The sequence below is a fragment of the Tarenaya hassleriana genome, unplaced genomic scaffold, assembly GCF_000463585.1.
Source record: "Tarenaya hassleriana unplaced genomic scaffold, ASM46358v1 Cleome1, whole genome shotgun sequence".
In the NCBI taxonomy this organism is placed as follows: Eukaryota; Viridiplantae; Streptophyta; class Magnoliopsida; order Brassicales; family Cleomaceae; genus Tarenaya; species Tarenaya hassleriana.
In genome coordinates, this window is record NW_010960187.1 from 7,065,691 (window position 1) to 7,083,301 (window position 17,611).

At 36.5% G+C, this 17,611-nt stretch overlaps 3 protein-coding genes across 4 annotated transcripts in view; 1 reads left to right on the forward strand and 2 right to left on the reverse strand.

The window, feature by feature from the left end:
* LOC104816746 overlaps window positions 1-2,980 on the reverse strand; it is a 3,495-nt gene extending 515 nt beyond the window's left edge. Inside the window, exons 1-8 of one of the 2 annotated variants that reach the window (XM_010545685.2) lie at window positions 2,539-2,980; window positions 2,284-2,424; window positions 1,942-2,169; window positions 1,447-1,654; window positions 843-979; window positions 649-729; window positions 436-502; window positions 5-328 (exon numbers count right to left, since the gene is read on the reverse strand). In XM_010545685.2, the coding sequence (XP_010543987.1) occupies window positions 26-328; window positions 436-502; window positions 649-729; window positions 843-979; window positions 1,447-1,654; window positions 1,942-2,169; window positions 2,284-2,424; window positions 2,539-2,879 (1,506 nt within the window). In that variant the 5' untranslated portion in view covers window positions 2,880-2,980 and the 3' untranslated portion in view covers window positions 5-25. Of the gene's footprint in view, window positions 329-435; window positions 503-648; window positions 730-842; window positions 980-1,446; window positions 1,655-1,941; window positions 2,170-2,283; window positions 2,425-2,538 lie in introns of both variants that reach the window. The other variant, XM_019202404.1, reaches the window with a different exon arrangement.
* A 602-nt stretch (window positions 2,981-3,582) lies between these two features.
* Window positions 3,583-4,711, reverse strand: LOC104816761. Its single transcript, XM_010545710.2, has 2 exons — window positions 4,388-4,711; window positions 3,583-4,210 (listed from the first exon to the last, which is right to left on the reverse strand). Exons 1-2 carry the CDS (start codon window positions 4,622-4,624, stop codon window positions 3,695-3,697), a joined length of 753 nt encoding a protein of 250 aa, XP_010544012.1. The 5' UTR covers window positions 4,625-4,711; the 3' UTR covers window positions 3,583-3,694.
* Window positions 4,712-10,335: 5,624 nt separating this feature from the next.
* LOC104816768 (probable leucine-rich repeat receptor-like protein kinase At1g35710) lies at window positions 10,336-14,348 on the forward strand. The gene is made up of 3 exons (XM_010545725.1): window positions 10,336-13,388; window positions 13,483-13,771; window positions 14,079-14,348. Exons 1-2 carry the CDS (start codon window positions 10,376-10,378, stop codon window positions 13,761-13,763), a joined length of 3,294 nt encoding a protein of 1,097 aa, XP_010544027.1. The 5' UTR covers window positions 10,336-10,375; the 3' UTR covers window positions 13,764-13,771; window positions 14,079-14,348.
* The last annotated feature ends 3,263 nt before the right edge of the window (window positions 14,349-17,611 follow it).

The following is a 17,611-nucleotide window of genomic DNA, read 5'->3' on the forward strand; positions in this document are numbered from 1 at the left end:
TCGGAAGAGAGATTGAGCAAAACGGCTAAGCGGCCGGTTTGCAATGAGGAGTTTCGCAAGGAGGAGGAGGAACACCGAAAACCCAATCGAGGACGTTCAAGTATTTTGATCGAAACACCTCTCTTTCCTGAGCGTAGCAATGCATTATGATGGCCGTCGAGAGGCTGAAGACCACCACGTCCGCTCTTCTCAGGCTCTTGGGCTGCCGGATGTAACCGGCCTCGCCCATGCACGTGAAGAAACTCTCGATGGCTCGGGCTAGGCAGTATAGCGATATCTCTATCCGCCTGCTTTTCTTCTCTATGGCCAATGCCAAACCCGTCGGGAACTGCAGAAGAAAAAGGTTTACAGGGTCATCGATATTTAGCATATGTATGTAATGTTGGAGAGATTATAGGAACACGGGTTTTAAAAGGAGCGGGATATCTGTCATACAGTTCCCATGGCCACCATCGGTACGTTGCATCTCTTGAAAATCCGAAAAAGCAGACAAGTCCACATCCTGATTCACATAAGTACATAGCGAATTGAACGCTTCAGTTTACGTGATGCTTGAAGGATGACAGAATGAGACAGATGGATGTAAAAAGTCATGAATGGATATAAAGAACATGATAAATGTGAAAGCTTGACATGTTCGAAACTGACCAGGCCGAAGAACAGTAGACAGAGAGAAACAAGCTTGATCTTGCAGTGCCCAGAAGACCTTTGCCGAGTATTGTATGTGGTCTACGATATGGAACATGAAAATTTTCGAAACAAGTGAATGATGAGTTTAAATTCTTAGAAACTTATCAAAATTTCAAGCAATGATGGGTCCTCTGCTTGAAATAGATCCGTACCCTTTTAATAGACCTTGACGGTGGACTATCAGCGCAGGAATCAAGTAGACGGGGATATAGACAGGCAACGCTCTTTTGTAAGCTTGAAGAAAGAATGTAATACCATGCCTGACACATGAATCTTTTCCATGCACTATCTGCCAGAAGCAAACTGAGCACATGAATACAATATTCCAAAAGATTGATGTTCAAGAACAGCCATGCAATTGCACTGAGATACTTCAATCATCAATCAAGATCAAAAAATCAAAAAACGAAAAGAAAGAATATTTTTGAAGGTAGATCATACGGTAAAACACAAAATGAATAGATACTGGATCCACTAGATGCTGAAGATAACTTTCAACAAACATTTCAGAAATATAATTGTACAGTTGTTTCAATCCGCGTGCAATGGTATGTAGTTGGCAGACCAGCCCGCTCGAAAATTTCAGGAAAAGAATGCCGTTCTCAAACAAACCATCTCACGGTTCAGATCACTGTTTCTTTTTTAATTTGCACTGATGATGTTATCAACAAAATACTCCTACTCCTCCGATAAACCAGGACCAAAGATATGGATGTCACTGATACTTGATAGAACAGAGAATAAATGTGAACTTACCGAACATGGAATTTTCATGTTAGGATCCAGCTTGATATCAACTCCAGTAGACTTGTAATAACTCTCTATTGCCTCCAAATTGGTGAATGGCATGCCACTAGCGATATCTTTCACACCTCGTAAGACAGAAAGGTCTTTCCCACCATGTTTGTTTAGGAAAGACTTGTACGATGCGGGCAAGCTTTCTTGCTTCAATATGTAAGCCGACCTGAAATACAGTACATACTTATAGAAGGGTCTATATAGCCAAGCATATGATGTCGAAAGACGTAGTTCAATAATCGTAGGCACGATATTATCGTTCGAGAACCATGTAATCGTTATTCTGACAGAAATCACGTCATACCAAAGAACAGCAGAAGAATTTGCAAACTAGGATGATTAACAAGTCAAATTATTATCCACAAACTTACAACCACAACTAGTAGACAACCCATATAATAACACCAACAATTTAAAATATTGTAGACGAGTAGAATCGCAAAGAGAACATACAGAATCTGCGAGGATGAGAGACACATGAGGAATATATCCCCATGTTTCCAAGTGAGCGGCTTGCAAATCCGACCAAACCGTTTACTCTTGATGCCACACCGAGAAGCAAGCACTAAAGCACGCATCAATATGTAAATGGCCAGACTTGTGTGCTGCGTGTTTGGCCCTGTGAGAAGCATGGATGGACCAGCAACCAACCCAGCTAACAGAGCTCTCCACTTCGCAGTTCTGGATACAGAGAAATGTGCTCTACAATCAAACTCAATCCTAAAGCAATGAATTCTAAATTCTGACAAAGAATCGAGCGCAGTCGAAAAAGGGATGCAGGATCAACGAGCATGCCTCCTGTGTCCTGCCAAAGCACCAATAATTTCATCCACGGACACAAAAGTACCAGCAAAAGTTCCCAGAAAGAAGCCGTATCTCAGCGTCTCCTTGATCGCCATAGCAACAGCTTCGCTATCTGAAAAATACCCAATTTTCCTATAAAAAAAATATGGAGGTTGGCTTTCAGATCAGAGAACCAAACGAAAAATCTTAGAACAATTTTTTTTTTACAAACCCAATCCAAAATTCGATTCAGCGTTCTCATATTACCTTGAAGAAGACGGAGGTCTACGGCGAGCAAAACGAGAGAGAATCGAGAAAAGAGCTAATCCACCTTTGAGACCTGCTCCAATGGAGAACCCTTTCGCCGAAGCGACGACGACCCTTTTCAGCTTTTCTGAATCGTCAAGCGGCCACACCGAATTCGGCCGAAACAAAGGAGAAGAAGAACACGAAGAAGATAGAGCGAATTCGTTAGATCCCTTGCAATGTATGCATGGGAGATCATCGGATCCGCCGAAGCCGTCGCCGGAGATTCCAACGTTCTCACCGGAGAGGCAGGGGCAGCGGCCCCTGTTTCCGTTCTCCGAGAACTCTCCAGACGGAGACATGGCGGTGATGGCAGAGATTCTGACGAAGGTGAGGAAGGTGAGCTTTGGTGGGAAATCAGACTTCGGCTTTTGAATAAAAAAAACAAAAGGGAAGAAGAAACTGAAAGTTGATAAAAAGACGGAGACTGCAATGCAATGAGAAAGCGAATAGAGATGGGCCACTCCACTGTTTCCGTTCTCCGAGAACTCTCCAGACGGAGACATGGCGGTGATGGCAGAGATTCTGACGAAGGTGAGGAAGGTGAGCTTTGGTGGGAAATCAGACTTCGGCTTTTGAATAAAAAAAACAAAAGGGAAGAAGAAACTGAAAGTTGATAAAAAGACGGAGACTGCAATGCAATGAGAAAGCGAATAGAGATGGGCCACCGTGAATTATCCAGTTGTCAAGTAAACGACTGACACGTGTCGGTAGACATCGGTCCTTTTCCTTTCCGATTCTTCTGGACTCGGTTAAACGCTTCTGATTTGGGCCTACTTTTAGGCCCATTTAGTGGGCCGAATCCAAGCCCATAAATATGTGAGAATTTTCGTAAACATAATTTTCAAGTGATACTTGATGTTTCACTAAGTGGATTTGTTAGAGGAATAAATGATTTCTCTGATATCGCTTAAAATATATGGCAATGGACTTATCAAAATGATAAATGTAAACATAACTTTCATCTGATACAAAAGTCCGTATATTAAAATGAAATAACAGAGAAGCGTTGAACGGTCAATATATTATATATATACTAATATTTAATCGATCACACACGTTTGATTACCGAGTAATTAATTAGTATTACACATTGAGTGATAATGACGAGGAGTAATTAGCCAAAGTAATCAATTAAGCTTAGTAGAGGAGGCTTAGGAGAGAAGAAGAGGGAATTAGAGTGGGAGCTTTGTTGAGGAGAATGCATGAACTTGCAGTTAGGGCAAGACGGCGAGGCCTTGCACAGCATCACTAGCATGTGACACTTCATGCAAACCCTAGCCATCATCTCCTCCGCCTCCTCCTCCTCGCCGCCGGAAAATCCTCCCCCTTCTCCTCCTCCTCTGTTGCAGTTTTCGTGATCGAGCCCTAACCATGAAAGGCTTCTCCTTGAGGCCCCTAGCTCCGAACCCTTTGTCGCTTTCTTCTTGTTCTGATGGTGATGATCATCATCATGATCGTGATCATTAACATAATCCTTGTTGTCATTATCGTTTGTGTGATTGTGATGGTGATGATTCAGATCGACGAGAGAGGGTGATAAGTTGAGTTCGAGATCAAGACTCATGCGGTTGTTGTAATAATATTCTGGATTGAGAGTATTCTTCCGAGAGTCCTCTTCGCTTGTTCTTCTCTGCGAACATAAAGAAACCAAGAAACAAGGATATACATTTGGTTTGTTCTTGAAGTGCTGGAAACGCTCTGTCTATTAACACTCGAAACATTCACGTACGTCTGTGATCGTACCAATAACATCTTGAATCCTCTTTCAAACGAGCTATATATATATACACATATTATATGTATTTACCTTGGGATCAAAGAAAGAAGAAGTGGGTTTATGCCATTTGAATCGTTCCAAGAGCTGAACATCGCTCGACAAGTGAAGTTCCTGATGATTATCGCGAAGATCGGATTCATCTCGGCGTTTTCTTTTTCTAGAAGATTCATCAGGATCCATGGTGTACCCTCGATCGATCGATCTCTTGCCTAGGAATCCACTTGCTGCTTTGTCTGAAACCATCCCTTCTCGGAGTTGAAACATCATGCACACAAACACAGCGCTCTATATGTCGCGTTGCTTCTATTTGACGGTGTAGCTAGGGCAAATGTTACGTAAGGGGTTCTTATATACGTGTAGTTATAAAGGCAGTCGAGAATTGGAAGTTGAAGTTATTGATAAAATTTTAATAATAATTAAAAAAGAAAAAGAAAAAGAAATGAAAAATACGAAACTGTTCATGCATGACGTGCATTCAAAGTTTGGCTCTCTTCAATTACTGCAGCAGAGGGAGCTTATTAAAACTCTCAGATGTAATATAAATCCATCCAACGCTCTCTTCCACTTAGTTCTGAAGGAAAAATAAAAATAAAAATAACAATAATATAATAATAAAAATGGATGTGGACGTATTCAATTTCATTAAAAATGGGACCAACCTTGGTTACTTGTTTATTAAATCTCCATGTTGTTGGACTGTTTGTAATTAATTTGGTCGCACTCACGAGGAAAAAATCCGATATTCATAAGAGATACGTACCGATCGCATAACCGTAGTTAATTATGCTGATGGGTTAAAGTCGCGACCACGTAGGTTGGGTATCGAAAATCCAAAATATGTATAAAATCCAAAATTCGGGTTCAAATTAGTATTTTCGGATCGGATAATTATCCGCGAGTAGCGGACAATAGAAAAAAATTCATTATATTATTGTGTTATTAAAAAATTTACAAAGATATTTATCAATATCTAATTGTTTTTTATATTTTGTTCATGTAAAAAAAATTATTGCTTTATGATCTAGTTATTTTGGATATAATATTTCTCAATAATTTTATAAATTATTTGTATATAATCTATGAATTTGAGCATTTTTAATCAAAATGATCTTTTAGGTTAAATTCATAATCTGAACCAACATGGCAACCGAACCATATAAAACGCCTCTAGACTATATAATTATAACATAATTATGTTTATTAAACACCTAACGACAACCGCAAATCAGACCCAAAATTGGAACCGGGAACATAATTGCAAAACAAAGACAGGCGCAATAATAACGTTTTGTAGTATTTTCATAAATGTGGAATTGAGTTGGACTGTACCGGTTTTCGGGTGTCCCTTAAATGGAGGCGGTGAAGTCTCCATTAATGTGAAGTGTCCGAAATATAGAAAAGAAATTATAAAAAATACAGTTGAAGTGAAGACGAAGAGGATGAGGAGGAGGAGGAGGAAGAAGAAGGAGAAAAGCCTTAAATGCCCTTAATTGAATGTAAGACGCATTAACTACGGCTTCCCTCAATTGCGTACGTGAACAAACAAATTCAGAAAAATCTTTTAAGGCCTTTTGACGTGAATCTATACTTAGGTTGCATATTGATCAAGAACATATATAACAAGTGGGTTTTCAATTTCATTAAGATCTTGTGAATACCGGTGGCCAAATTGGTTTCTAAGTAATTTTTATTTAGGGTTTGTTAAGATATGTCAAATAAACAGTGTTAACTAAACTAATTAATTTGGTTTAGCTTGGTTCGGTTTGTGAACCATTTTTTTCCTCGGTTACTTATCTTTTCTAGTTTCGGTATGGGAAAAAGTGGTACCGAAATTAAACTAAATCTTTATGTATGTGTATCTATATGTTCTCTTCTTACATGTTTTTTTTATAATCAAGCATCTTAGACCGAAACTCAGCTAATCTCGAGATCGGGAGCCAGTAATGTGATTTGAATTATACGTTCTCTCCCCAAACTTGAGGTTCGAACTCGGGATGGAACAACCGCTTTGTGCTCCCGTTTCACTGGTTGAATCTCTTCTTACATGTTGTATCATGTATATATGATGGTGCTCAGCTAATTTCATGGGCTAAACCGAGTCTTGGATTTGAATTTCGTAAGCACGCAACATAGTTCGATAAGATTCGGCAGAGATCACATCGAGATGGAAGAAGATGCCAGATATATTAATGCGAGAATACAGACATAAGATATAGATGATATTCAAGAACTTTGGCTTGGTTGGTTGTTGGAATTGAATATTTATTGCTATTACCTCCTCTCGTCCGATATATATGATCATATGTATCACATGATTCTCGTAATCGAGTTTTGCTAGTTAGAGAAAGGCATGAGCAGGGGGGTTTTAAACACGCGAAGAGGAGCAATTTCCGCACCAACCAAAACATAAATGGGCGAGGGGTCCTTAAATAGACTGCTCAACCGACCAAATAAATGCATAAACCATATTTCACTATACTATTAGTCGAAATTCACAGGGTACTTACTCCTCCTAAGAGCTCTCTATGCCCTTGGAGGGTAATGGCCCATATATGGTGTGTGTGTGTGTGTATGCTAGGTGTTATATATTGCATGGTTAATCCACATTTTGATGATACATATCGGTAGATACATACGGATTTCTGATATTTCATCGGGATATATATATTATAGGTTATCGTTTGAAAACAGTCTTAAACTAATGAATCCATATATAGTTTGGTGATCTCAAAGATATGGTGTTGCACCAAGGTGAGTTATGAGCTCATGTTATATGTTCAAATGATAACACAATAACAAAAGTGAGAAAAAAAAACCCATCTCAAAATATTCCATTTTCGGAACCTTAATTACGTGTAAGATTTTTTTTTTTACTTTTTTGATTCTAAAAAAGATTATATAATTCAATTTTTATATCGTGTTTTTGGTTCGCTATGACTTTTATTTTTTATTTTTGTTTTCCATTAGAAGAAGTATATTTTTTTTAGAAATAAATTTTCGTTCAGTTTTTTCAGTTATATTACTTTCTTTTAAATAAAAAAAAATGTGAATGTCGGAATTACAATAATGAAAATAACGTAGGCCCCCATGCAATACTCACAATAACGCACATATGAAAGGAGAAAAGCGTTTAATATAAACCTTGAACCTATAAAAAATGTTAATAAAAAAAAGTCAATTATATCTTCAAACTCATTTCAAACGGGGCCGTAAAAAACTGTAACTCATAAGGGAATTAAAAATTACTTCGATGCATTTATATCTTTTTGTACAAATGTTACATACACACATATATATATACATATATATATATATTAAAGAACCAATAGGACGAACACATGCTGACAGATTAATGTCACGGTTGGTGAAAGTTTTTCGTTTTCTATCATATTTTAAATCATAATTTACAATACACTATTATAACACTTGTAGTACACATCAATTCATTTTGTCGATTCTAGAAACTCGATCTATATGTATTTCAACGAAATTCAAGATTTACGGGAAAATTACACATAAGTTTCTTAAATATATGATTAGATGAAATAACGTTGAACAACAGCCAGAGGAATCTTGGATACGTATATGGGTGCATTTCGGTGTTATTGTATAAAACCAAATGTACCAAATAATATATAATTAAATCCAAATCGAATCGAATGACTGAGCGGGGATATTTTTAAATAAAATTGTCTAAATAGATTAATGACATATCGAGTATAAAATAATAAAAAAATATCGTGAAAATAATTTATTAAAAGATGAATATATTCGTTAATAAATTGAATCTCTGAATTTAAAAATATATAAAAACCTAACTGAAACCTGATACCTCATACAGAAACTGGTGAGATATTTTACTTGCCTTTCAAGTCTTCATTTGATGCCATAAATGTATACAGATACAGTAACCCACTTGTCAATGCCAATAAGTTTCGATAATATTTAAGTTATAATTGACCAAATAAATTGATTAGTAATGAAAATTAGTTCCAAGATTTAATCCAATTTAAAACATGCTACAGATTCTGAGGCAGACATTGATTTAATCGAATCAGCTAATTTGGTTAAGTTGGGATTTGGTTAGATATTAACAATATATATATATATATTTAAATATCCATTTTTTATCTCAATGTTTCGGATATTATAATTTATAGTATCCGATGTATCTACAAATTCTAGATGTTAAAAAAATATCAAGATTTCTAAACTTGAATTTAGAAAAAAAAAAATAAGGATACTTTTAAAATTTTTAACAAATATAAAGGACACTTTTATAAATTTAAAAATCAGGGACAAATTCATGATTTTTTTTAAAACAGTAAAGGTGATTTGGTAACGTTTAATAATGATAAATTATATTTTTCGTAATCATTAATCGTGGAATATAAATCCAAACTATAAGTTAAACTGGATTAGAAGTACAATCGAAAAACGGATAATTTTCTCTTAAAGCCCAATACCCATTTCTTTGCGCAAAGCCCAAGTCCATGGTTAAAGAGCCCAATACCCATCTCTTTCCCCTTGCTCCAACCTGATGCGATTTCTCTGGACTCAAACGCAATCCGAGCAATGTCCAATCATGGGCCCAACTACAAGTCCATCCAAATTTATTTGCGGCCCAAACCCATAACGTCATATAAGTTTGTATTAAAACAGAGAAGAGAAAACCAAATATATATTTCTTTCTTGGAGGGTTTTGTAATTAATAAAACTCGTCTTATCCATATTTTTTCTAACAGAAATAGACAAAAAAAAGTATAGTTTGTTTCTTTTCAATTATTGTCATTGCTCAAAGATTTTTCAACCATTCATGATAAGAACCGGCATTACCCATTGAGGACGTTACTGTATAATTTTTTATTCTATTTTTAAAATGCAGAAAAACATTGCTTTTAAATTATATGTTGGATTTCGATCAGTAGAAGAGTTGAGGCTTGTTATGTAATATCAAGTTAAAACCATTAAATACCCAATTGTTTGTGGTCGAGTGGCTAGCATTGTGTTCCTAAAAGTGTTCGAACCTCGCATTAGAGAGGGATGGATATCATTTAATTTCGTCTTTTCCATGAAGTCGTCCCTCCGAAGTGGTGTAGCTGGTTGAGAGCGGGCTAAGGACTCCCCTTGTTCCAGTACTCATACTCGAGTTACGGGGTAGAGGGTGAAGCAGGATTAGCCCAAGGGATGAATCTCCCGGTTAGAAAAAACATCAACCAATCCAGTCGCTGTCGGAAAAATGGACCCCACGTAGCTATTGTTTTATATCATAAATAAATGACAAAATTGACTTTTTGGAATTTTCTCCCATAGTAAACGACCTTCGCATCCGTAGTCCATTAACCTCTCGCCTTCAAGTCTAATTCGAGCACCCCACTCCGGAAACAATGCCGGGATGGGCAATTCATCGATGTAATCGACTGATTTCATATTCATTACTGTAGAAGCGCGTATATTTATACCCTATATTGCACGCTACGAATGGTACCACCAAGCAGTTTCAATGCTGCCAAATAACACCAACTCGTCAAGAAAAAATCTATACCCTATATTACGCGCTAATTTTGATCGAGAAATGACAAAATAAATTGACTTAATTTCAGGAATATTTTCGAAGTAAACGGCCAATAATTCCAAAGGTTCGACAATCGACTATAGGGTATTGTGACATGATGTGATTGCACATAATTGGCCACTGCATAATATCAGCTCAGAGTGGCTATAGCTGTTATTATAAAAAAAAATGATTATAATTTGATTTTGTTGATTACCTATAAAATTCATGTAAGATGTATCACTGCCAAAACAATTTTTAGTTTACTTGATGGATCATAAACTTTGTGCTTTTAAAAGGGTTCTATTAAATACAGTGCAAAATAAAATAAAACATTTTATAAGAAAACGAAGGTAAAATAATTGAAAAATGAAAATAACGTAGAGGAGAACCATAAAAACCTGCCGCCCCACATGCAGTGAACGCAAACAAAGACAACCAAGAGAGAGAGAGAGAGAGAGAGGATGGGTTCATCATCAACTAATAAAAAACCATACGGTGTTCTTTATGTTCCGCTCATCTTCTTCGTGGTCGGGATGAGTTCCTCTTCTTCTTCTGTTGCATCCTCAGAAGCAGAGGGTCTTCTGAAATGGAAGTCCACTTTCTCCGGGCACGCTCCTATGCTGTCTTCGTGGAACAACAAGAGCAGCCACAGTCTGTGCGCCAATTGGTTTGGTGTTTCCTGCAACTCTCTGGGCAGTGTCGTAAGGTTGAACCTCTCACGGACCGGTATCGAAGGTACTCTCCATCATTTCCCCTTCTCTTCTCTTCCCAACCTTGCCCATCTCGACCTCCAAACGAACCTTCTCGCTGGAACCATACCTCCCGAATTTCGACAGCTCTCTAAGCTCATCCACCTTGACCTGTCCACGAACCAGTTGTCTGGACAAATCCCCACCGCAATTGGTCTCCTAACTTCGCTTCGAGAATTCAGCCTATCTATGAACTCACTCACAGGGTCTATACCCTATTCGATTGGAAATCTGACCAATTTGGTCGACCTGAACCTCTTTAATAATTCTCTCACCGGTCCAATCCCCGCCCAACTTTGTTTCTTGACTTCGCTTCAAAGACTTGGCTTACACAATAACTCACTCACAGGAACCATACCATCTTCCATAGGAAATCTGACCAATTTGGTCGAGCTCCACCTCTACACCAATATTCTCAGTGGTCCAATTCCTTCTAACATTGGTTCACTAACTTCACTTCAACAACTATACTTGTCGTACAACTCGCTAACCGGTGCCATACCGTCGTCAATAGGAAATCTAACAAAGTTGGTTAAGTTGGGACTTAATTCAAACACCCTCACCGGTCCTATCCCCATCGAAATTGGTTTTCTGACTTCGGTTCAATCCCTAGACTTGTCCTTCAACTCCCTTACCGGGACCATACCATCGTCAATTGGAAATCTCACAAAGTTGGATAAGTTGGGATTTCATTCAAACTCTCTCACTGGTAGTATCCCTTCCGAGATTGGTTTGCTATCCTCGGTTCAAATAATAGAACTGTCCAACAACTTTCTAACCGGAACCATACCATCTTCGATCGGAAGCCTAACCAACTTGTTTTGGTTGCAACTTTCTGTGAACAATCTCACCGGTTCTATCCCCGCCGAAATGGGTTTGCTAACTTCGCTTCAAACACTAGAATTGGCAAACAACTTGTTAAGTGGGGTCATACCGTCTTCTTTTCGAAACTTTTCCAAGTTGGAGTGGTTGAACCTTAGAAATAATCATTTTTCGGGTTCAATCCCTTCGGGGATCACAAGGTCTTTAGAGCTAATTATATTGGACCTCAGCTACAACAACTTCACCGGTTTCTTACCAAAAAACATCTGCAAAGGCGTCAAGCTTACGTATCTCTTACTGCTCTATACCCGCCTCAGGGGTGTCATCCCAAAAAGCTTGAGAGACTGCACAAGTTTAGTCAGGGTAAGACTTGATGGAAACGACTTCGATGGAGATTTATCAGACAGCTTCGGGGTTTATCCTGATCTTGTTTATATTGATCTCAGCCACAACAAGCTTCATGGTAATATTTCAACCAAATGGAAAGAGTTCCGACAACTCAGTGCATTAATCATCTCTGATAACAAGATCACGGGTGTAATACCCTCGGAGATTTGGAACATGACGAATCTACAAGAACTTGATCTATCTTCAAACTACATCTCTGGTGAACTATCAGAAACCATTGGAAGTCTTAGCCATCTGTCGAAGATGAACCTTAGTGGGAACCGATTATCCGGAAGAATCCCTCTAGGAATCGGTTCTCTAACCGACTTTGAGTCGCTCGACTTATCCTCAAACAGATTCGAATTCCAAATCCCCAAGACAATTGGGAACCTATCTAAGGTTCACTACATCAACTTGAGTCGAAACAACTTAGATGGAGGTATACCCATCGAGATATCGATGTCTGTTCAGTTATCAACGCTTGATCTTAGCAACAATCAATTGGACGGCGAAATCCCACAACAAATAAGCTTGCTATCGACCCTCGACACACTGGATCTCTCATATAACAATCTCTCGGGTATCATCCCAACAAGTTTCAAGGATATGCATGCTTTGAGAATCATCAAAGTGTCACATAATAACCTCGAAGGTCCAATTCCAGATAACTTTGCATTTCGAAATGCTAATGCTGAGGCATTAGAGGGCAACAAAGGGTTGTGTAGTGATTTCAAACAAGGATTCAAGCCATGCCCTATTGCTTACTTGGGAAGGAAGAAATCTTCGGGAAAGGAGAAATCTTTGGTGTTATTCTCGACCTTTGGAGTAATTGTATTTCTCTTAATTTGTGTTGGAGCTGGCATCTTCATCATAAGAAGAAGACAACGACAACCTAATGGAAACGCAGATTCGGAGCCAGTGTTACAATTCTTGGTGACAAATTTTGATGGAAAACTCGCATACCGAGAGATCACCAACTCCACAGAGGATTTTGATCAAAAGTATCTCATTGGAACAGGAAGATGCGGAAGCGTTTACATAGCAAAACTGCCAGGTATGACGTTAGCTGTCAAAAAGTTCAATGAGATGGCGAACGACGAGATATCAACGCCGGAAATGCAACGCGAGTTCTTGATCGAGATACGAACATTGACGGAAATTCGCCACCGTAACATTGTGAAGCTCTACGGCTTTTGTTCCCATCGCCGCCACTCGTTCCTAGTGTGCGAGTACTTGGAAAAAGGCAGTCTAGCAAAAGCTTTGGCAGACGAAGAAGAAGCCAAGAGGCTTGATTGGAGGAAAAGGATTAATATCGTGAAGGGTGTTGCTCACGCTCTCTCATACATGCATCATGACAGGTCACCGACGATTGTACATCGTGACATCACTAGTGGGAATGTTCTGTTGGATGAAGAATATGAGGCTAAGGTATCAGATTTTGGTACGGCAAAATTCCTGAAGATTGACTCTTCAAATTGGTCTGCCGTCGTGGGCACGTATGGCTACATGGCACCAGGTATATAACGAGTTAATAACATTTTTGATATGGGGGATTCAAGGCTATCTACTTCGTAACTTTTTTTTGTTGTCTTTGGTTATGTTTAATCCAGAACTGGCTTATACGATGAGGGTGACGGAGAAATGCGACGTATACAGTTTCGGAGTCCTAACGCTTGAAGTGTTGAGAGGCTGTCATCCGGGAGACTCGATTTCTTTGTATTCGTTGTCCGAAGAGAGCATCGGATTGAGTGATATATTGGACCAACGCTTGCCATTTCCATGGCGGATCGAGGAGAAGCTCCAAGAGATTGTGAGAATTGCATTTCAGTGTGTTCGATCTGATCCACTGTCTCGACCGACAATGCTTTCGATCTCCAACGCTCTGTCGTAGAGACATTGGTGAGTAACATTTACTTTTATCAAAGTCAGATTTTATTGAAGCGTAAATAAATCTTTGCTATAGGAGGGAACATGGAGCACAATCTTTCAAAATACATACAATCGGTCAAAACAAGATCCCAATTTGAGCTGTTTCCGTTTTTATCTAAAATAAAACCAAATAGGTTACTATGCGTGCATATAATTAATGAAAATATGAGGCTCATATAAGGCGTATATGTATGTACAGATTCAACATGAAGCCCATCATCATATATGCTATTCTCTTGTTTTTGTAATCCATCTGCTTTAATTTGTTTCTTCCCAGATCGAATAAGGGTTGGATCTTATTAGCCGTAACATCAACTGAGCATGCATTCTGTTGGTGTTTTCGGCTCCAGGCTATGACTATCCATCCGTCAAAGGAGCATTATTGTTGCAGAAGTTTCCATCATATGTTATGTCTGATCTAAATGTGTAATTAAACAATTTTATGTTGCAGTTTTTAAATGATAGTTAATGTAATAATGTTTGTGGTTACTTGGTTTGAAATCTTGTTTTTTATATGCCCTGAATGTATGTTGACGTTCTTTGGACAGAACCGAAAGTGTCATAATTCCTCTGGTTTGTCTCAGCGTTCAAAACCAGAACCGCAACAAAACTCATAATTTTTAATCGCAACTTTTGACTCGCGTTTTGGCAGCAATTCGTTGCGTTTCATTAAAATGACGAAAATACCCCTTTTAATAACTCAGCAAACCCTAAACCTATATTTTTCGTAAATTTTTTAACAAATATAAAGGACACTTTTATAAATTTAAAAATCAGGGACAAATTCATGATTTTTTTTAAAACAGTAAAGGTGATTTGGTAACGTTTAATAATGATAAATTATATTTTTCGTAATCATTAATCGTGAAATATAAATCCAAACTATAAGTTAAACTGGATTAGAAGTACAATCGAAAAACGGATAATTTTCTCTTCAACCCCAATACCAATTTCTTTGTGCGAAGCCCAAGTCCATGGTTAAAGAGCCCAATACCCATCTCTTTCCCCTTACTCCAACCTGATGCGAGCAAATGTCCGATCATGGGCCCAATTACAAGTCCATCCAAATTTATTGTCGGCCCAATATATGTTTGTATTAAATTTAAAACAGAGATGAGAAATCCAAATATATATTTCTTTCTCGGGGGGTTTTTAGAATTTGATATTTAACATAACTAATACTATATATCAGTTTGTCAAATTATTTAATTAATGTTAATATCCGTTTTATAGAATTAATTTACTATTTTGCAATAAATGATTGATATATATATATATATATACAACTGGATTTGTTTTCTTCTGTGGAAAGCCTAATTTATACGACGAATATAACATACCTGACAATGGCATAATATCATTAAGATTTCGTTTATAATACGACTGTTCCATTTCTATCAAATTCATTGTCCAACGTGTTGTTCCTCACCAAGCATCAAACTCATAGCTCATGTCATGGCACAACGCCACTAACTTTTTGCTCAAGAAAAACTTGGTCTCGAACGGGAGAAGTTTTCGGAGTTTTTGGATTTTAAAAACTGAAAAATTGACAATCAAGTTTTTTAAAATTTGGTTTTCCTAAAAACCCGAAAATCTATTTTATAAAAAAAAATCAACTAAGGTTTTGAATGGTGGTGGCTTTTATTTTGAATTTTTGGCTTTAGTTTTTGGTTTTTAATTTTTAGTTTTTTGGTCTATTGGCTTTTGGATTTTATAAGTTTGTAAATTTAAAAAATTATGACTTTTGATTTTTAGTTGATTTTTTCCATAAAGTAGATTTTCGAATTTTTAGAAAAATCAAATTTTAAAAAACTTAGATTGTCGGTTTTTCCAATTTTTAAAATACAAAAACTTCGAAAACCACTTCTCATTCAACACCTAAAAATCAAAAGCTATAATAATTTTTTAGATTTACAAACTTATAAAATTCAAAAGGCAAAAACTAAAAACCAAAAACTAAAGTAAAAAACCCAAAATAAAAACCAATGTCATTCAAATTCTACTAGTAATTATTAAAATGGGCTACCCCTACTAATTCTTAAAAAGAAAAAAAAAATCTGAATTTTTCGATTTTGATAAAAAAACTATTTTTTAAATATTAAATTTTTTATATGGTTTTAAAAAGTATCTTTATTATTTTTTTTGTTAAAGGTTGTATATGCATTAAATTAAACAAAAAACCTTATACATAAAGAGTATGTAAAGTAGGCGTATTGGAGGCTAAATCCCAAAAGGGATCATAGAAAAATACATGGTTATCATATTATACAAAATGAGCTTACGTGGCATCTAGAACTAGAAGTGTAAACTTTTTATATACTCGTCGGAGATGGCGTCAACTTGCGTCAACAACGAATCCGTCAAAGATTTCGAGTTTCAGCTTGAGGATCCAGTGGCGATTCTTCCCGGGTCGACGAGCTCTTCTCCGATGAGAGATTGTTTCAAATAGATATCTTAACTAATGAAATCGATGACAATTCTCGATCTCAACTCGCCAATAACATAAAAATTAGATGTTGATTTTCGACATAAAACACGAAAATCATTAAATCGATAATAATTTTTAACCTCGACTCTAACGACGATTTATAAATTAGATGTTAATTCCAACATAAAAAATCCACGAAATTATAAATTATTTTTTATTTTATGAATCGGGTATCCATTTGAAATATTTTAATATTTGAAGTATCGATTAGATAAAACTAAAAATTTAGATATTTATTTGACATATTTGTAAAGTTCACTTATATGTGATTTTTCTAACTTTAAAATATTCGTTTTAAGCCAATTTTGGCCAGTTTTTAAACAGTTGTCTCATGATCACTCCCAATTTTAATTATATACTAAAACTAAATTCAATTTCACTTATAAACGTCGATTTCACTTAGACTCTAGAATCGACGAAAATATATTGTGCGCCGACGGAACCTTTACAATGTAACTAATCCGATGGCACTGTATGAAGGTGGCGGAAACTCCGTTTGTGGCTCGACGCGCTCCTCTCTCTCTCTCTCTCTCTCTCTCTCTCTCTCTCTCTCTGATTATTTGGGGTTAAAAGAAATTGTGACCCCTCCCCTTAATTATTTTATCTACCACTATTTTTTATAATAATAATAATTATTAAATTGTTTTATACTTCAATTATTATATTATTTCGATACTTGTTATCGGTTTGTTCTAATAAACATCGTGAAATCGATTTCGATTGTGCAACCCAATGCCCTATTCGTATTGTAGAATACGAATTTTAGATTCATGAGTCACAAATCGTATCGATTACGAGTTTGTGAGACTTTTTTCAATTCAAATCGATACAATTCGATTTTTATTCTATATGATCCGTATTACAAAATTATCATTATTTTATTCGATTCCCGAATTTTTGGATATGAATTGTCACAGACGTATGTATTTGTATGTGTATTCATGTATTTATTTTTATTTATTTTTATAAATTTATTTTAATTTTTTAATTATTTATGTGTTTATTTTCTTATGTGACATAGTAGAAAAAGTCAACTTTAGATAAAATGTAGTAGTTGAAAGTTTTTTTGACAAAAAATAATTTAGATATTTTTCAAATTTGAAAAGTTTTTTAGTTTTTACTCTATATTTTCTTTTATTTATTCTTAATGATGATACATAAAAACTCACGATCCATAAATCCCACTAAGTCCACTAAGCCTTGTGCACGATTACAAACTTGACCAGCCTTTGTCCATTTTTATTAAAAAAAATTATTACTAACAAATGATTCTTGAACGGGTAATACATTGAATCTGCCATGTAACAAGCTCAAAGTGGGAA